The 19,944-nt window shown below is 47.0% G+C and overlaps 2 protein-coding genes across 14 annotated transcripts in view; one reads left to right on the top strand and one right to left on the bottom strand.

The window, feature by feature from the left end:
• Nucleotides 1-3,317: 3,317 nt before the first annotated feature.
• On the top strand, nt 3,318-16,519 carry Cdan1 (codanin 1). Of its 6 annotated transcripts, none has more exons than XM_076850661.2 (28): nt 3,318-3,418; nt 3,648-4,135; nt 4,359-4,562; nt 4,804-4,973; nt 5,108-5,212; nt 5,304-5,382; nt 5,773-5,893; nt 6,085-6,194; nt 6,646-6,735; nt 7,404-7,479; nt 8,053-8,258; nt 8,615-8,735; nt 8,868-9,014; nt 9,171-9,337; nt 9,678-9,765; nt 9,980-10,069; nt 10,243-10,297; nt 10,497-10,630; nt 10,713-10,816; nt 11,337-11,495; nt 11,841-11,904; nt 12,088-12,166; nt 12,346-12,494; nt 13,602-13,709; nt 13,833-13,896; nt 14,031-14,212; nt 15,077-15,184; nt 15,807-16,519. In XM_076850661.2, exons 1-28 carry the CDS (start codon nt 3,329-3,331, stop codon nt 15,930-15,932), a joined length of 3,684 nt encoding a protein of 1,227 aa, XP_076706776.2. In that variant the 5' UTR covers nt 3,318-3,328; the 3' UTR covers nt 15,933-16,519. The 6 variants fall into 6 exon arrangements, with proteins under 6 accessions (XP_076706776.2, XP_076706772.2, XP_076706771.2 ...); XM_076850657.2 differs by having other exon boundaries at nt 4,356-4,562; XM_076850656.2 differs by having other exon boundaries at nt 8,615-9,014.
• The window catches only part of Stard9 (StAR related lipid transfer domain containing 9), a 162,614-nt gene continuing 147,925 nt past the window's right edge, over nt 5,256-19,944 (bottom strand). For 4 of the 8 annotated variants that reach the window (XM_076850637.2, XM_076850642.2, XM_076850643.2 and 1 more), the window contains 3 exons: nt 19,677-19,835; nt 9,671-19,229; nt 5,256-8,344 (listed from right to left, as the gene is read on the bottom strand). In XM_076850637.2, the coding sequence (XP_076706752.2) occupies nt 19,128-19,229; nt 19,677-19,835 (261 nt within the window). In that variant the 3' untranslated portion in view covers nt 5,256-8,344; nt 9,671-19,127. Of the gene's footprint in view, nt 8,345-8,609; nt 19,230-19,676; nt 19,836-19,944 lie in introns of those variants that run through there. The other 4 variants (XM_076850638.2, XM_076850641.2, XM_076850640.2 and 1 more) reach the window with 4 other exon arrangements.

Genomic DNA, 19,944 nt, shown 5'->3' with positions numbered 1-19,944 from the left:
TTTTCCCTCTATGTCAGTATATACCCCAATTCAGTAACCACTGATGCTGGTTTAGACTCTTAGAGAAGGCGTTCCAGTCCTCAGACCATGTGGGAGATGTATAGTGCCTGGCAAACCAGGTGGTTGTCAGGACATCCTGCTTCTCTGCCCTCACCAAAAACAAAACAAAAAACCCTTGAGTGTGTACTTTGTGGATGTGTCATATTATTGGATATTTTCTATATTTTGGCAATTTCTTGCAGTCATGAGAAATTGCGGAGCCATTGGAGCCTTCAGAATTTGTTGCCAGCATTGCTATATAACAGGAGTTATATAGGGGGAATTCCCAAGACATTGGACAAGGATTCCTATCCACTTAGAGGAGAATCTGGATGCTGCACACCTTAATCTTTAAGAAATTTCCAGCTGGATATGGCTTATCAAGACATTTGGTTGTGATTGTCTACTTCTACTTTAAAAATATGTAAGCTTAATGTTTTATTTATTTTCCTTGAGCAAATTTAGGTCAGAAAATTAATGTGAAAAGATCAGGATCACTTTAGGTTCCATATAATCTCAAAACACTAAATATCAACAAAGTAACATTTTTCAGTATCAATTTGAATATTTCCTTATACTTAGCAGGAATGTAACAGAGGTGAAGCCCTTCCTTTCATTGCCCTGTGTAATTTAACAGGTTACTGCCTCCTCTTTACTTGGAAGTAACAGTGTGGGCACAGTGTGTACACTGGTAATGCTAACTCTGTGTTCCAGACCTTGGGCCAAGGGTTCTGGGTTGAGAACAGGATATGTGAGGCCGACTTTGAGCCCCTGGCACTATAGATTTGCTGATGACATACTTTTACACTAAAAACAGTTAGGAAATTTACCTCCTTTTAGTAGTTTAATGTTGTTTCATATTTTGTATGTAAATGTTCACTCACCTATTTAAAAACATTGAGTAAATCAAGTTTTTATATAGACTACCCTTCCCATATGATGCTTTTTTCCCTCTTATATAGTTTAAATCTCTAAAAAATTAATTCATAGCACTTCACTGGACTCTGTCTGGGTGTTCTTCATTCACCTACAAGAGGTAACAAGGCAGCCACAGCTTGGCTGTGATTTATTTGTGGGGGTTTCCCAGAAAAGGGAAAGCTTTGAGACTTTCCAAAACAATTTTCAACTATGCACAACATAGTGAAATTAGTTTGCTAAGGTAAAATGCTTTGAGCCAGATAAAGGAATATAGCACTGGGCCACTTAGGGATTTGAAATTGGGTGAACTGAGGAAAGAGAATAGGTCAGATGACCCAGGCTTGAACCTTCTTCACTTTTCCCTGATGCAGTTCTTAAAGCTCCTCTGATTTCCTTCCTAAAATAGCATCTATTTTATTTGGCCATTTACTGACAAGTTCTCAGCTTTTAGGAAAGGGGAGGGGGCATCCAGTTTTGAATTAGATATACATCTTGAAAGTTATGAGCTATTGGCAGCTATTAAATCAGATTTAACCACAAACCAGAATTCTCTCGTTAAACAAGACCAGTGAGTTAAAATAGATGACAAATAATTCCACTTTCCTGTACCTCTCTTCTCTTCATGGGATCAGAGATGAGAAATATCGCCAAAGGTACTGCATAGTCCCATTCCCCTCCAAGCAGCTCCCTTTATGCATTTTTGCTCAGGCAACCAAGGACAGAGTATTGGCAGAAACATGGAGTGCTTTTGTATAGGCCATCTGTACATAAAAAATGTAATTTATTTAATTTTATCATTTGTATCATATTAAAGCTTTGTACAGTGTTTTAAGTTCTGTTTTAAAATTATTTTGTATTTTATTTTTATAATCTAGTAATAAAATATTCATTCCGCATGCAAACTCTGGTTCTCTTTGTGTGATGGTTTTGATTTCAAAAGTGGGAAATATTTTTCTAATTTAATAAAATTTTGAATGCATTAGCAATTACAAGATTAACTGGGGGCTGGGGTTGTGGCTCAGAGGTAGAGCACTTGCCTAGCATGTGTGAGGTCCTGGGTTCGATCCTCAGCACCACATAAAAATAAATAAATGTTTAAAAAAAAAAAAAAAAGATTAACTGGGAGCAAAAAGTGTTACTGAAAATGCAGTACTCCAGAAAACAGTGACCGGAAGTGACCTAGGAAAATGAAGCCCTGGGCTGAAAGAATAGAAACTAGGTGTCTCTGCAGATGAAAACCAGGTTCAGAAATATGAGATGGTTCCTGTGCAAAACAAAACTGTCAGAAGCTCCCTTTCAATGCATTATTCTCTCTGGCTGAAGGTATTTTTTCTTCCTCCATAGGAAACACCTCTGGTACCACTAGAGGGATTCAGGCTTCCGCCACCATCTGGGTTCCTGTTGTAATCTTCCTTTGAACCAAGGAACCCAGGAGGCATTCACAGGGTCCTGGCTTCACGTTTCCTCCGTAGGACGTGGAATATTAACTGCCTTCCACATTTTTCAGCCTGGATTCTCTTAAATTTCTCACTGAGGAGCATCATCAAAAATGCCCAGAATCAGATTTTTCAAAATAAGGGCAAGGAGTGCAGTTAAGTGGTACTGCATGGTGCCTGCTGAGTGCAAAGCCCTGGGTTCATTGCCCCCCACCCACACCTCGTAACGCATAAAAACAAATACACCCTCACACACCTTGATCTCCCAGAAGCTAGTCGTGAATATGTCTATGGGCATTTCAACTGGAAAGTAGTTGAAATATTAATCTTCAGTAGCACTGTGTAAAGGAGTAGCACTGTGTAAAGCAGTTCCCTAGAGATCCCTAGAGACCATTTATTGATCTTTCAGGAAGAATTCTCTCCTAAATAATCAGTTAATGGGGAACATTGCAAAGCTTGGCCAATGGGTGAAAAGTCAGCCTTTGAGAAAAACGAGGTCAAAATGAGAAGTTAGATTAAAACTTCATAACTACTTTTTGGATGGTAAACCTGGAAAAACCCTAACTCTCGGAAATGTGCTTATGGCAGAAGGCGTGGGCTGGTTGCTGTTTTAGAATTGTTCACCTTTACAGCCGGCCGTTCTCCCGCGCCCTTGGTCTCCCGAGAGTAGCGTCTGCCTCGCGGCAGCCCATCCTAGCTCGAGTCCCGGCGAGTCGCCCCCTCAGGCCGGCGTAGTCAGGGTAGGGGCCCTCCTGGGCTGTGCAGCCTGTTGGCAGGCACACCGGCCACAGCGACTCCTTGACCGCAGGCCTGAACAAGACCCACCCGCCGCGCCCTGCCGCCCAACGGTCGCTCCCCGCCGCCGGCCCCGCCCCTCCCAGGCCGCCCGTGGCGCGCCGGCGCCTGCGCAGTTGCCCCAGAGCGCCCCGACCGGGATGGCGGCCGTTTTGGAGTCTCTTCTGCGAGAGGAGGTGTCGGTCGCAGCCGCCGTGCGGTGGATCGCGCGCAGCACCCAGAGTTCGGAGGTAACAGCACCGACACGCCCCCAGGGCTGACCAGAATCGGCTTCCCGCGGGAGATACTGCCTTTCCAATCCCTTCCTCTAAGGTGCCTAGCTGCCAGCCCGGGCCGAGTGCACTCGGACTGGGCGCCGCTGCCCGGGCCGCCCACCCTAGCGCGCCCTGCGGCCCCAGCTGCCCCGGACCTGGGCTGGCAGCTGATCCTCTCTCCCCTCGACCTCTGCTTCTTCCACAGGAGAGCCCGGGGGAGGCGGCCGTGCTGAACTCACTCCGGCCCCTACGGAAGGAATTCGTGCCGTTCCTGCTCAACTTCCTGAGGGAGCAGAGTAGCCGCGTCCTCCCGCAGGGCCCCCCAACCCCAGCCAAGGCTTCAGGAGCCTCAGCAGCCTTGCCAGGGAGGCCGGGGGGCCAGCCGCGGGGTGGCCGCGGGGCGCGCAGCCAGCTCTTTCCTACGACTGAGCCCCCGAGCACCACCGCTGAGGCCCCTCTGACCCGCCGCGGGGGCAGGAGGCGGGGTCCGGGGCCGGCCCGGGAGAGAGGAGGCCGTGTCCCCGGGGTCCCAGAGGAGGGGGTCGGCGGGGAGAGCCTGTCCTGGCCCGGAGGCCGGAGGCTTAAGGGCTCTGGTAGCCCCAGTACCCCCAGCCTCACGCTCTCTGATCCACCAAACCTCAGCAACCTGGAGGAGTTCCCTCCCGTAGGCTCGGTTCCCCCCGGCCCTGCAGGGTGAGGAACCAGCTCTAACAGAGGAGATGGGTGGTCTGAAGCCTCTGCTAGGGAAGTTTGTAAATCAGAGCTGAGCTCGGGAAGGGTTGGAAGGTTGGGAGCGTGGTAACTATAATAGTGAGGGGATTTTTGTTTGTTTGTTTTTTGCAAGAGGCCCAGCTGTGGGGGGTGGGCGTTATTTGAAGATAGAAATTTGAGGAAAACCTATGGCTACTCTCAGCAGGACGAAGCCTTCACGCAGGATCAACCCAACTCCGGTGAGCGAAGAGCGGTCACTCTCCAAGCCCAAGATCTGCTTCACCTCACCCCCAATCAGCTGTGTCCCCAGTTCCCAACCCTCAACCCTGGACACTAGCCCTTGGGGCCTTGGCCTTCCCCCAGGGTGCAGAAGTCTGCGAGAGGAGCGGGAGATGCTCAGGAAGGAGCGGTATGGCCTTGCCGCTCCCTGGGATGTCAGCTTCCTCCCTTGTGGGGGACCTGCAGGGCTTTTCCTTGAAATTGATTTCCCCCGTGGGAACTCTGGGTTTGTTTCCTGGGCTGGTCAATGTCTTCTCTGGAGGGAGTGTGTGTGTGTGTGTGTGTGAGAGAGAGAGAGAGAGAGAGAGAAAGAGAGAGAATGTGTATGGAAAGCCAGGCTAACTGCTCATGAGATCTCTCTATCCCCATAGCTCTAAACAGCTGCAGCAGTCACCTACCCCTGCCTCTCCCACCCCAGAATTGGGAACTTCCCTCCCCAGCCGGACTGGAAGCCTCACTGCAGAACCTGCTGACCCTGCCAGAGTGTCTTCCCCCCAGCGCCTGGAGCTGGTAGCCCTTGTCTACTCCTCGTGCATTGCTGGTGAGAGAGCTAGCAAGGGGAGCTACAATGGAGATACTTATAGAACTGCAGCATAAGAGAATTAAATGAGCCATGTAAAACTGAGCCTTGGCTCCAAATGGTTCCAGTACTAAGGGATTTCTTTTTATATCCAGAGAACCTGGTCCCAAACCTCTTCTTGGAGCTTTTCTTCGTCTTTCAGCTCCTTACTGCCCGAAGGATGGTGGCTGCCAAGAACAGTGACCTTGAACTGAGTCAAGGTGCTCTACATCAGTGAGATACCTCATATTCTAGAAATGGAGTCTACAGATGGGATAGCCCTTAATTAACAGTTTGTTACTATCTTTCTAGATTCCCTGGAAAGCCCACTATTCCAGAGCATCCATGATTGTGTGTTCTTTGCAGTGCAGGTTTTAGAGCATCAATTTCAGTGAGTTTCCTTTATTTTAATTGTTTGTCTGATTCTCTGACCCCTTGGGTTATATACTTGTACTTAACAGGTACAGTGGTCCTGGACCTTATCCTAACTATAATTTTGTGTCAAGGTTGAGTTTGTCTCCCCTAAAAGAATCTAATATACTCAACAGCTGACCTTTGGATTTATGGCTAATATTCCTGGCCTGCTCTCTTGATCTCTGCTCTGTAAGGTCTAATTTCCTTGCCCTTTGCCTCTGTTGTCTTGGTCTTTGACCCGTAACCCTACTGTACATTTCTGGACTTACACACCTGCTCCATGCTCCCAATACACTTTAATAGGGTGCCTGCTTCCTGTTTGCAGTCTGTGTCTCAGTCTCAGTTATTTGTGTTTTTCTCCCTGTAGGGTTCTTTCCTCCTTGGACAAAGGGACCTTAAAGCTGCTGGCTGAGAATGAACGACTACTGTGCTTCTCACCAGCTCTTCAAGGCCGACTTCGAGCTGCTTACGAGGGCAGTGTTGCCAAGGTACTGTGACCCCAGGTTAGATGACTACTAACCTGGACCTGACCATTCCTAGCTTTCATGAATTCAGACAATCTGCTCATGACACTTAATTGTCATATGAGCTAATTCTGGGTAACAATAAGGGAGTAAAGTCTTCTGAGCATGACTTCCACAGGCTTTATAAAGTTTCTGATGTCTCTGCCATATTTTAGGTCTCTCTGGCGATGCCACCCTCGGCTCAAGCTGTATCCTTTCAGCCAGAAACTGACAATCGTGCCAACTTCTCCAGTGACCGAGCCTTTCATACTTTTAAAAAACAGAGGTGAAATGGAAAGGGAATATTGAGGGAAGGAATAAGGCAACATTTTCTCTGTAATAGGGAGCTGTCTTGTTTTCATAGAAAATAGAAGTCTGGCACTAACAAGTAGTAGGTCAGTACCCCCAGGCTCCAATTAACAGACATCATGAGGGCCAGTTGTTTCATTCTGTTTCGTTCTCATGGACTTGAACCCTTGAGTTTGACAGCCCTCTCACAGGTGTATAAACTACTCAGACAGGAGTATGCCAGGATTCACTTTCACTGCTCATGGATGTATGTGAGGCCAATGAGTGTTGCTGCTGGATCTGTAACATTACCATCACATAAAGAACTTTGGAGCTTAAAGAAGGACTGTGGATAGGGCTGTCTTCAGTCTTCCAAACTAGGGAATACTTCACTGGAAATGAGAGATGGCTGTGCTGCAGCTGATCGGGTATTCTTGTGTGTCTGTCAGAGATGTGTTCTATGAGGTTCTTCGAGAGTGGGAAGATCGCCATGAGGAGCCCGGCTGGGATTTTGAGAAGGGCTTGGGCAGTAGGATCAGGTGGGTACTCAAATGCTGGTCCCTTTTTCTTGCTTCTGATGGCATCTCAGTGATGCTTGGTAAGCTGACTGGAAGAAAGCTTTCCACCACTCCTTCCAGCCCAAAGCTATATATTCTTTTCTCCTCCTTAGTCTCTAGTTATTGACAACTCTGCCTCTACTCAAAACGGATTTCTTTCCAGCTGCTTCCACTCAGAAGTGCTTTGCACTTGTTCTATAATGGCAAATGGGAAAGTGCAAAGCTCTTAATCAAGGTTGCTTGAATTTTGGACCAAGTCATTGGCTAGACTTCCGCCTCTAATTTGAGCACGTCTGATAATTTTGCATGGATAGATGACTAGGCTGCAGAAAGAGTATTTTCTAACCACATACCTTGAAGTGGTCAAGGTATATGGTCCACATACCTGTAGTCCACATGGGTCTTGAAGTACACTGGCACTTAGTGTGGCCTGTTTCTTGTTTGGTTAAGTGTATCTTTAGCCTTGAGGGATCTTGGTGCTGAGGGGTGTCCTTTGCCTTCTCCCATGCCCCTATGCAGGCCAGCTCTGGAAAAGGTCTGTTCAAGTCCCTGGTAAACAGCTGAAAAGCCCGAGGATTGGCTTGCTTGCTCAGATCTTTGTCTGTCTTACCTCCTTCCCACACACTCTACACCTGCTTCTTGTTCCTCAGAGCCATGATGGGTCAACTGTCTGCAGCCTGCAGCCATAGCCACTTTGTACGGCTTTTCCAAAAACAACTTCTCCAGGTAATAGCTTGTCAAGAAATTAATCTACAGCAAACTGCGGGTACTGTAAGCATCCAAGTAAAGGATGGCACCCTGGACAGTGTGGATAGCCAAGTAGGCCCTTAGGTGGCAGAGAAAAAAACAGAATGCTCTCTGATGTGCCCTGCACCTTTTGCCCTTCCCTGATCTATTACATTCTGTGTGTGTGTGTGGTTCTGGGGATTGAACCCAGGACTGCTCTACCACTAAGCTATGTCCCCAGCCCTTTTATTTTTTATCTTGAAATAGGGTCTCACTAAGTTGCCCAGGTGGGCCTCAAATGTTACCTCCTTTTTCTTGTTTGGTGCTGTGGTAGAAAGCTGAGCTTAGTAGTCAGGTCTCTTCAAATCCTAACTCCAGCAATTCTAGGCACATGGTTACACTTGCAATTTCAGTTTCTTCACCTTTAGAAGAGGAATATAATTCCTCCCTCAAAAACTGTCCAAAGTGCCTAACATGGAGTTGGTATTTCATAAATGTTCATTACTTTGTGCTTATTTTGATCAGTCTTTTTCACTTACTTGTTTTCAATTTCCTTCCTTTCCATCACCCCAGATGTGTCAGAGCCCTGGTGGTGCTGGGGGCACTGTCTTGGGTGAGGCCCCAGATGTGTTGAGTATGCTAGGAGCTGACAAGCTGGGGCGGCTGCGGCGACTGCAGGAACGACTTGTGGCTCCTCAGAGCAGTGGGGGGCCCTGTCCACCCCCCACCTTTCCAGGTTGTCAAGGCTTCTTCAGGGACTTCATCCTAAGTGCCAGCAGGTAAGTTCCCCTGTGTCTTGCAAAGGCAGGGTCAGGATGGGAGAGGTTTGGCTTCCCAAAAGGGCAAATCACTCTCTCTCCTTTGCCTGGAATAAATAACAGGGTAGAAGTAAGTGATCTCTGGCTCCTTTCAGCTCACACTTTCTAACTTCATTTCATTTCTCATTCTTTCACCCATGTAGGTAATTTCATTGTTTCTCAGCCTCACCATCTATCATGTAGATCTTTTTTTGTATGGGTTTCATACTCTCAATTCTAGTTCTTCCTACACCTCTAGTACTTTTTTTTTCTTTTCTTTGTTTTTTTTTTTTTTTTTTTTTTTTTTGGTGCTTCCCAACCCCCCCCCCCCACTTCAGCTTCCAGTTTAATCAACATCTTATGGATAGTCTGAGCTTGAAGATACGGGAACTTAATGGCCTTGCCCTGCCTCAACATGAGCCTGGTGATGAAGATGGAGAGTCAGATGTAGACTGGCAGGTTAGAAAGCAGGACAAGGGAAATAAACAGGGTCTGACTTACAAGGGAAGGGGTAAGTGCAAAGAGAACAGATTTATAATTGTTCTAGGAGGCTTATACTTAGGACCTTTTACTTCCCTTGGTGCCTTGCAGGGTGAACGGAGGCAATTTGCTGTGGTGCTTCTTAGCCTCAGACTTTTGGCTAAGTTTCTGGGCTTTGTGGCTTTCTTGCCATACCGGGGCCCTGAACCACCCCCAACCCGTGAGCTTCAAGACTCCATTCTGGCCCTCAGGAGCCAGGTGAATGATTGGGAGAACCTGGTAAGGAGGGAGCTGGGAGGTCCAGCAAGGCACAGAGGTTGACTGGTTTCCTTGGCTATTCTGGAAACCTGGCAGGTAGAGGGCATCATCAGCCCCTTCTAGGGGCCAATCACTGACTGAGCCTGGCTCTCCCAGGTCCCTCCTGTCCTGGATGTTCGAGCTCTGCTGAAGCAGGGGCTGAGGGCCCGCCGGGCAGTGCTCACTGTGCCCTGGCTGGTGGAGTTCCTTTCCTTTGCTGATCACATTGTCCCCTTGCTGGACTATTACCGGAGTATCTTTACTCTCCTGCTGCATGTACATCGGTGAGTAAAGCAAGGCTAAGGCTCAAGAAAAGAAAGTGTGAACATTGCTCAGTCCTATTTATAAAGAGGATCAAATAGTAAACTTCATGTGTGGTTCCATAGCTGAGCCTCGGAGGAAGGGCAGAGGTTGACTGACAGAGACAGACTAGACAATTGTTTACCTTTCTCCTATGGCTCAGCCAAGAGAGAATACATATAGCAGGGGCTGCCAAGGCAACCTGGTTGCCTATGTAGTCCGTTTTATGTCTGCTTTTGAGAACCACTTTCCCAGTGTTAGCTTTCCATTACTCCATTCCATCCTTTGCATGAATTCTGTTCACACCCTCCATTTACCTTTTAGGAGCTTGGTCTTATCTCAGGACAATGAAGGGGAGATGTGTTTCCTAAACAAGCTGCTCCTGCTTGCTGTCCTGGGCTGGCTCTTCCAGGTGGGCAGAGTGAGGGTCCAGATGAGGTATGGCAACTACTGTGGTAGAGATGGGGACAGGAGCACTAGAGTGTGACCAAGGTAGGGGCCAAAAGATGAAGATTCTTCAGAGGACCACCACTTGGCCCTGCTGCCTCTTGGCCCTGGTGAGGTCAGAGGTGTGGTGAGTCTCAGAAGTGCTGGGTGGAGCTTTGGCTGCCTTGCTCTCTTGTCAGATTCCCACATTCCCTGAGGATCTATTCTTTCTGGAAGAGGGTCAAGTGGATGCATTAGAGGTGGACACAGCAGCTTCAGAGCATGGCTTGGTGAGTGTTGGGGTGTAGCCAGAGATGTGGTCTGTCTGGGAGGGCCCAGCAGAAGCAGACTGTGGTAGTTGTTCAACCCTTACACATCTCCTGACTGTCCTACCCCTGAGCATGCTGGGGAGGAAAGGAAACCTGCTCGCCTGCCCTCCCAGCCCTGGCCTCTTCTCCCCCAGGACAGTGTGCCTGTGGTGGATCAGCAGCTGCTCTACATCTGCTGCCCCTACATCGGTGAGCATCCCGTCCCCCTTAACAGTCCTGTCCTTTCATGAGTACCTATCAGATACCCCATTGGTCTGATTCCCCAATACCTTGGTCTTTCATGAGGCTCTCCAGGTGCCATGTCTTTATCCCACAAGTACTTATAGTCCTGCATTCTTAGGGGGTGAGGAGGACTCTGAAACTAATACCTTAGACTTTCCTGATGTAGGAGAGCTCCGGAAACTGCTCGCTTCATGGGTTTCAGGCAGTAGTGGACGGAGTGGGGGCTTCGTGAGGAAAATCACCCCCACTACCACTACTGGCCTGGGAGCCCAGGCTCCCCAGACCAGCCAGGGGCTGCAGGTAAGAATAGGGAGAGGGCAGAGACTGCCCAGTGTGGGGAGGCAGAAGGAATCCCTCATGAGGCTGCTCCTTCCTTCCCCAGGCACAGCTTGCCCAGGCCTTTTTCCACAACCAGCCACCTTCCCTGCGTAGGACTGTGGAGTTTGTGGCAGAGAGAATTGGCTCAAACTGTGTCAAACACATCAAGTAAGAGTGGGTGAGGGTCCTATTCTCAATCTCTTTCCATTTGCCCTCTTAACTCCCTTTTTTCCTTTTGTGCTCACACATGTGTGTTGCTGGGGATCCAACCCCGGGCCTTGTGCACACTAAGGAAGTGCTCTACCACTGAGTACACCCCAGCCTCCTTTTAACTTTTTTGTTGTGGTGGTGGTAGTAACTGGGGATTGAACCCAGGGGCTCTACAGCTGAGCTATATCCCCAGCCCTTTCTATTTTTATTTTGAGAAAGGATATCATTAAGTTACCCAGGCTATCCTTGAATTTGCAATCTTTCTGCCTCAGTCTCCTGAGCCTTTGGAATTATAGGTCTGGTCCCTTTTAATGGCTTTTTGTCAAACTGAGGAAAGTCAACTGTGGGGTGGGTGGAAAGGGAAGGCTGAAATTACTAATATTCCTTGAAGGTAGTTCTGACCAAATTTCCTTGAATTTGCAGCCCCTTTCCAACTCATCCCTTCCAACTACCCCAAACCCCTCTGTCCCTGCTGCAGGGCGACGCTGGTGGCAGATCTGGTGCGCCAGGCAGAGTCACTTCTTCAGGAGCAGCGGGTGACACAGGGACAGAAAGGGGGAGATCCAGCCCAGTTGTTGGAGATCTTGTGTTCCCAGCTGTGTCCCCATGGGACCCAGGCATTGAGCCAGGGGCGGGAGTAAGAAATGCCAATCTATTTGGACCCTTTCGTCTCCTCTACTCTCCTATCTTAGCTTTTGTTTTTCTGTTCTCTCTCTACTCTTTCACACTCATAACCTTTATTCTATTCTCCAACCCATTTTCTGTTCTTTTTTACCCTTCTCTATAGGTTCATATCTTTGGGCACAAAGTCCAAATGTTGAATTGAGAGAGCATGTAATGCTGTAGGACTAATGGCTTTTTCCTTCTTCCAGCATCTGGGGTAGGGTAGGGGTCTGAGGTAGAGACTCCCATGTCAGGGGTTTGGAGCATTTGGGGTGTCCTCAGGCTAAAATATATAGACTTCACTGAACTCGTCTTTCAGGTTCTGCCAAAGGAAGAGCCCTGGGGCTGTGCGGGCACTGCTTCCAGAGGAGACCCCAGCAGCTGTACGTAGGAATAAGGCCTGAGCTAGCAGACCAGTGGTTATGTTTGTGTGTGTATGCATTAAAGAGTACATACCTGTAGCTGTGTATGCAGCTGCTATAAGGTGGGGAGTTAGTCCTGAACTCTGGTATCCATCATTGCACCCAACCCTTCTCTGTCCTGACTCTATAGTTCTTCTGTCACAGGTACTAAGCAGTGCAGAGAACATAGCTGTGGGGCTTGCAACAGAAAAAGCCTGTGCCTGGCTGTCGGCCAACATTACAGGTTAGGTCCGGGAGAGTGGGGGACCGAATCAGATTTGGAAAGGTGGATTGGCAGGGTGCTGGGCAGTTTGGGGAGATGAGACTCAGAGCCATCTGGAAACTGTGAAGGACATGGGTTGGCATGGTGAGCTTGGGTGGGCACTCCTGTAACCCTGTTTCTGTTCTCCCTCTGCCCTGTAGCACTGATTAGGAGGGAGGTGAAAGCGGCTGTGAGTCGCACACTTCGAGTCCAGGGTCCTGAACCGGCTGCCCGGGGGGAGCGGAGGGGCTGCTCCCGCGCCTGTGAGCACCACGCTCCCCTCCCCTCCCACCTCATCTCCGAGATAAAAGTACACAGCTACCCTACTCCCTTTGGCTTTCCCATTCCTTCTCCTTGCTCTGTTGCTGGTTTCTTTCCTTTCTCACATCAGCTCCAGGATTTCTTTATAGAAGCTTTATGTGTTACCTGTCTAGTTTCTGTTTCTTTCATTACTGAATAGGATTAGGTAGAGCAGAGCTGAATCAAATGGTTTTCCTAATGTTACTGACTTTAGTAACTGAATCACCCAAAAGGGCAAGAAGGAAAATCTAAAACTAAATTTATATTATACAGGTTGTAGTGGGAGCAGCTGGTAAATGGCTATGGATATCAATTCAGTACTGTTCTTCTACGTGGGACATAATGCTTGTTTAGTTACAGGCAATAAGAATAAACTGTACTCCTAACTTGATTTGAAAAATTCAGAGACTTTTTAAGAGTAGGAGTCAGCAAAATGGGCCCAACTGTGCTTGCCACTTACTTTTGCAAATAAAGTTTTATTGGAACACAGCTATAGCCATTTGTTTACCAAATGTCCGTGTTGCTTTTGTGTTAAAATGGCATAGTAGTTAGAACAGAGATCTTATGACTTGCAAACATGCAAACATAATGTATTTACTATCTTGCCTTGGTCAAGGAATGAATAAGGACAAAGCAGCAGTCATTAACAATGGAGAGTATGTAGGGGAGAGAGGAAAAGACATATGACCACTAAATACTGGTTATCAGTAGGCAGATTTTTGTATTGAAACCTCACTGAGAAAATGGAAGCATGAGGGTTAGAAAACAGACTGTATCTCATGGGACAGTTTCCCAAAACGCTGTAAGATGCCCCCTAGGAGTTGGTTAATTTTGACCCATGTTGAAAAAATCTCTCTTAAGCTCTGTGGTAGCCCATTGTCCTTTGGCTTATCTGCTTCATCTGTTTCCTCTTGGGTTACCCACATGGTTGCTTCTCCTAGCTGTATTGTCCTACCTGAACCCCAGCTCCAGGGATCTCTTGGTCCAGAAGCTTCACCCCCAGGACCAGATTTTCCTTTTCCTTCTGACTCACTCTACTGGCTGGTCCCCACCCCAATCCAAATTCTCTGGCAGCCTAGTCCCAGCCTGGCATGAGGTCTTATCCTGTTCTTTGCAGGATGTGCTCTCTCTGGCTGCTGGGCCCCGAGACCCTGATGAGGGTGTTTCCCCAGAGCATCTGGAGCAGCTCCTAGGCCAGATGGGCCAGACACTACGGTGCCGTCAGGTGAGACATGTCATGTGCTACATGAAGAATGGTCTTCTGTTGCCTTATAAGTAGAGCCACACTGTCCCAGGGACAGTCTTCACAGCAATAAGGATGATGTTCATGTCTCCCTTTTTCTCTCAGTTCCTGTGCCCACCTGCTGAGCAGCATCTGGCAAAGTGCTCTGTGGAGTTAGCTTCTTTCCTGGGTATGGTTCCTTTCTGTCAAACCCCTTCTCTCTTGCTATATCCCCTCAAAATCAAGGTTGGGTATAAGCAGGATTAGACATATCTCTTTTATGCCTCTATTTTAAAAAAATTTGGCTTCCATCATGTCCCATAGTTGCAGACCAGATCCCTGTCCTAGGGCCTCCACCACAGCACAGGCTGGAGCGAGGGCAGGCTCGAAGGCTTCTGTACATGCTACTTTCCCTGTGGAAAGATGACTTCCAAGGTCCAGTTCCACTACAGCTGCTACTGAGCCCAAGAAATGTGGGGCTTCTGGCAGATACTCGGCCAAGGGAGGTGAGTCAGAAGTAGCAGGTAGGAAAGCTTTTTTTTTTTTTTTTTTTTTTGTACTGAAGATTGAACCCATGGCTGCTTTAGCTATATCCCCAGTCCTTTTAAGACAGGGTCTAGCTAAATTGCTGAGGCTGGCCTCCAACTTACCGAGTTTCTGGGATTAGGCCTGGTGAGAATAGGAAAGCTTCTTAGTCTTCTGTAGTCTTATTTTGATAGTATTAGGGAGCTGTTTTTTCCTTTCCTTTTCTTGCATATTTTTTATTGGTGCATTATAGTTTATAGAATGGTGGGAATCACTCTTCCATATTCATACATGCATATAATGTAACAATTTAATTTGGCCAACATCATTCCCCTGTATTTTCTTTCCTTCCCCCTAGTCCCTTTTCTGATCTCTTTGATTTTCATGGGATTTTCCTACCCCACCAACTTTTCTTTTCCCTCTCTAGCTTCCACATATGAGAAAAAACACAACCCTTGACTTTTCTGAGTTTGGCTTATATCACTTGATATAACGTTCTCAAGTTCCATCCATTTTCCTGCAACCTTTTTATGGTTGAATAGACACCACTGTGTGTGTATCACATTTATCTATTCATTCATTGATGATCATACAGGCTGGCTCCATAGTTTGGCTATTGTGATGCTATAAATATTGCTATAGTATGCTGATTTTAATTCTTTAGGATAAAGTTTGTGGAATGAATTTGTTTCCTTTATTCCTATTCCATGTTGAAATAGGACTCCCTATGCTTGTCTCGAGCCTCCATTTCTCAGCAGCTCTGCCCTTTAGATTTCAAGTTTGTACTAATCAGGGTAACTATACAGTCCTCGAAATGCTGAGCTTCCCCATGGTGTGTTTTGCAGTGGGACCTGCTGCTGTTCTTACTTCGGGAGCTGGTAGAGAAAGGTCTTATGGGACGGATGGAGATAGAAGCCTGCCTAGGCAGCCTTCATGAGGCCCAGTGGCCTGGGGTAAGAAGTCCTCATCCCTTGTTTTAAATAAAGATATCAGGTGTCCTATATACCCCATTTATCCTGAAATAGGGCAAAGTGATGGAACTAAAGCTAAGTGGATATCTGTAAAGTGTCTTCAGGACAACCCTATAATTGAGGATTAGCTGTTATAGTTGACCTTCTTCAGATCTGAGTGGCCGCTGGCCGCTGTATGAGGGGCTTATGAGGGAAGGCAAGCAGGTGGAAAGCAGGATGGTACACTATATATAGGTCTTTATCATCAGAATAACCTGGACTCAGTTACTAGTTAATGTTTTTGTGACTTGGCACAAATCAGTTTTTTTCATCCTTAAAATAATGGTGGCATACTCCTGTAATCCCAATGGCCTGAGAGGCTGAAGCGGGAGGATCATGCGTTCAAAGCCAGCCTCAGTAAAAAGTAAAGTACTAATAAGCCCCTGCCTCTAACTAAAATATAAAACAGGGCTGGGGATGTGGCTCAATGAATTCAAGATGAAACATCAGCTGTGCGCCAGGTTGTTGTCTACTCACCAATTAGCTAGAGACTGATCTTTAGGAAAGGGTGGATGTGTCCAGAATTCCATGTCTGCCTTTTCTCGCACCTTTCTATGTACTGCAGGACTTCTCTGAAGAACTAGCAACACTGTTTAACCTGTTTCTAGCTGAGCCCCACATGCCAGAACCTCAGCGGAGAACTTGTGAACTGGTGCAGCCAAATAGGGGGACAGTGCTGGCCCAAAGCTAGGGCTGGGAAGTGGCCCTGTTTTGGGCGTCTCACCAGAACCCTGGAATCCTGCCTGTGCCTCAGGTGGAGCCCCAAGAGCCCTCGGCAACCCTTGCTGGGATAGGAGTAGCTGGGTCTGTGATCAGATTTCCTGCTCAGGTGAGAAGTATGTGGTTACTGGGCATCCCACAGACTGCAGGCTTGCCACCAGAATCCTAGAGGAAGAAGCAGCCACTAATTCAGCATGAAGGTGGAAAAGCTGAGACTCTAACCCAGGAGCTGAAGAGCTGACATTTGCCACATGGATGCGAAATGAAATGAAGAGTGTGGGCTGGTCAATACAGGATTCAGACCTCACTTGCTGCTATCTCAGATCTCTCAAAACTTTGTGGTTCTGAGAAATCATGACAGAGTTGAATGACTTCTGCCCAACTTGTTAAAACCTGGACTGCCATGTTAAATATGCACAACAGATTAGGTAGGACTTGCCCAACTGAAACCTGGCATCACCCTGGACTTCACCCCTGTGCAGGTAGTGACACTTCAGACATGGTCTGTTCGGGGATATGCACAGGGAAGCAAAAAACAATAAACTGTTTTAACAAAGGTTTGATGACTGTTCTTGCCTGTTTTTCCCCTTTGGCAGGTGGGCCTTGAGTTAGGAGTTATGACCTCTAAGTAACACCTGCATATTCAAGCAGCAAGATCATCTCACACCCCTGAAATGCTGTATCATCTCCTATGCAACTCCCTCTCATTTATGGGAGGAAAGTTTAGACATTTAGGGCATTGTGCAGGTTCCATTCACAAGATGTTCCGTTGCACCACATGGTGAGGCAGCTTTTGTGATATTGTTTTGTTAGGGCTATAGTGTCTGATTTGGCTTAGAATGTCTCAGAGCATGAGCAGCCTAATATAATTATAAACTTTTATAATTATAAAAGTTCATCTTATAAGACATGTGGTCTTGATAATTATAAACTTTGATAATATGCATTAAGTTAATTCCTGGGAAGTAACACCCAGGCTCTGCTGGAGGAAGGAGAGGGTAAGATTTAGCTCTTGCTAAGTGGCTTTCCAACGTTTCTTAGGGGAAAAATTCGTAGCTATCAGAAAGGTCTCAAACCCAAGAAAGGGTAAGATTCTCTGTGCTAGAGGGAGCCCCATGTACAAAACAGGGAAGTCACATCAACATTGAAAAATAGGAGTGTTTCTCAGTCCTACTTCTCCCCAGTATTGTTTATCAGTTCATGCCTTTCCCTCCCCATCAGGCTTATCCCATTCACTAGAACCTTCTTTCCTAATCTCTTCTTTTTTTTAATCCTGTAAATCCAATTTTTTTTTTTTAAGATCAGTACCAGGGATTAAACTCAAGGTCACTTAACCACTGAGCCGCATCCCCAGCCCTTTTTTGAGACAGGATCTCACTAAGTTGCTTTAGAGCCTTGCCTTAGCCTCCCAAGCCATGGGAAGTCTAGTCTTTTCTGAATGCTTGGGAATTTGAAAAAGTGGTTTTGATTTTTGGTACTGGCTCAGGACACTTCATCCACACTAGGCACAGAGCATAAACCATGCCTCCCACATGGGATTTATTTTTATTTTTAAAGATGGTCTCACTAAGTTGCTGAGGCTGGCGTTGCAATCCTTCTGCCTCAGCCTCCCAAACTGCTGGGATTACAGGTGTGTTACTGGTTCCTGGCTCTGCATGGGACTTTTTTTTTTTTTTTAATTTTTTAAATATTTTGCTGTAGTTGGGCACAATACCTTTATTTGATTTTTATGTGGTGCTGAGTTGAACCCAGCACCCTTCATGTGCTAGGTGAGTGCTCTATTGCTGAGCCACAACCCCAGCGCCCCCGCGTGGGACTTTTAATTTACAAATGTTCTGACCTTTTTTTTGGTCAACAATTTTAGGAAGAGGGGAAGAATACATAAATTAGGGTCCTACATATATAAGCTGTTAAAAAAAATCACTGAAAAATAAGCTTAAAAACATATTATAAAAACAATATAACTTAATCTGAGGTAAGAGAAAAAGGAAACCCTATAAACATTTTCAGAAAAGCAACTCTGCTGCACTGTACAGAAATTTACCCTTTTAACCACATCTCAATCCCCATACAATTATCCTCTTTTACCAAAGATTTGGGGCAAGAAAATTAAATGGGAATTTCTCCCGTCCCTGTCACCTCTAAGTAAACATACAGAATCTTCAGAGCTCAAATTCAGCCAGGCTAAGTTACAAGAAAACTGAATCCACCCTTCATCCATCCTAGAATTGGTAGGGCCAGAGCAATAGCTCAAGGGACTCACCTCCGGGTAAGGGAAGGGAAGGTCTGCAATCAAGTTTCCTCCTGACAAACCGCTTACCTCCTCTTCCAGTTCATTTATCTTCCTTCTTCAGAGGTCATTTTTTAATCTCACTGAAATCCCTTCTTGCCTTGTCAGTAGTAATCATCTGGCTACCCCCATCCACCACCAGTCCTCAAAGGGCCAAGGCCCACATCCCAACCTGAAATCTGTCCATCCTGTGTCTACGCTGCTCTCCCATCTTCCTGAGCCCTGAAGTGCTCTGAAGCAGCAGTGCTTAACACTCCTGACTGCTGCAAAGACCCAAATATCCTCTCCTAGGAAAGGGAGCGGGGGGGAAAGCAAAAATGAATAGTATTTGGAGAAAAGATTCTGAGTCTGTGTTCTGATTTGTGCAGCTGATTTTTAAGCCTTTTTTCTGTTCTGGTCCTTTGTGATATTCTACACGGTGGAGCTGAACACTGGAGGCAGCTCCAGAGTGGAGTCTTGGCCAGTGGCTGCTTGCCTTCCCATCAGCCTGAGGGCTGGGCCGAACTAAGAAGGCATCTTGCCAAAGCACTGCAGTTCCCCAGCTCTGCTGATTATGCCCAACTCTGGTCCTTGAGAGGCCTGTGTCATAGTCCCAGAAATGAGAAATAAAGGTGAGAAATCCAAAAGGTGAATTGAGCTTCATTCTCTCTGGACAGCGAGGACCAGGAGCTCAGGCTTCTTGTTCTGCAGAGGTGACTTGAGTACTGACAGGGCTCTCCTGGCAACCCCGGGCTAGTGCTATCTGTGTAGTCTGCCACTACAGGTAGCCTCAGCTTCTTCTCATCTCAGGTTGCTAACAGCTAAGGAGGAGCAGCCACAGCATTTTTGGAGCATCCTGGGCCTGAATCTCAGCAGCATCATCTCACTGGTGTGGTGCTAACTACCAAGGAAGGAAGCTAGCCTGGCCACAACCAGTGGTTGCTGCTTAATGAAGGAGCTCAGGAGATGAGGCGGGAAGCCTGGTGCACCCAATTCTACCTGAAAGCAGAAAGGGAAGAGATGAAGGTACAAACACTCTAGCCCCAAGCACCTGGGATGAGGTGATGGGAGATTCACCCCAGACTCCACTGGCTTGGTGTCTAAGACCCTTGGGCTCTTCTCTTCACTTCCCACTGATTGGTTCAGTTCCACTCCCATGTGGACTTGAACTCTATCTATGAACAATGATTTTGCTCTGCTGAGGCTGCTGCTTTTACCTTGCAATGATATGTCTTCTAAAGACCCTGGGGACAACCACAAGATGTAGGTTACTACTAGATCTCTGGTACTAGCAACTTCAGCTGATAACACTCATTCCTTCCTCTCTGATTCTCCACTGACTCCTTTACTTTGAACCCAAGAAGTTCCTGGCCACATTTTTTTAGAACACAGCTAGACAGAGAGGTCCCAAGTATGTTACAAGGCTGGCTACTAGCTCTATATCACCTGGGCCAAGTAAATGACTCTGGTAATTTCTTTCCCTTCCATGGTGACAGGCTGCAGGATCCAGGCACTGGGCAGTATCTCCCCTCGGACCATTTTTCTGTTGGGTCTTGGCATGGATGTGTCATATACAGACTGAACTGCCATGATAGACAGGTGCCCCTGCAGACAGAGATGTTATGTAATGAGGAAAAAACAGGAACAGGCTCAAGTGTAATTAGTATAGTAGAAGCAACACTGGGCTTGCCTTGAAGCCACCCATATCCTAGAC

This window comes from Callospermophilus lateralis, chromosome 3, assembly GCF_048772815.1.
Source record: "Callospermophilus lateralis isolate mCalLat2 chromosome 3, mCalLat2.hap1, whole genome shotgun sequence".
Taxonomy (NCBI): domain Eukaryota; kingdom Metazoa; phylum Chordata; class Mammalia; order Rodentia; family Sciuridae; genus Callospermophilus; species Callospermophilus lateralis.
Note: the sequence above shows the minus strand (reverse complement) of the source record. Positions and strands in the feature narration are given on the sequence as shown.

Excerpts from the sequence above, each read along its gene's own strand:
- Cdan1 (XM_076850655.2), top strand. The coding sequence starts at position 3,329 with ATGGCGGCCGTTTTGGAGTCTCTTCTGCGAGAGGAGGTGTCGGTCGCA. Across the intron at positions 3,419-3,647 it reads GCAGCACCCAGAGTTCGGAG|GAGAGCCCGGGGGAGGCGGC; the intron begins GTAACAGCACCG and ends CTTCTTCCACAG. Across the intron at positions 7,480-8,052 it reads TCCAAAAACAACTTCTCCAG|ATGTGTCAGAGCCCTGGTGG; the intron begins GTAATAGCTTGT and ends CCATCACCCCAG.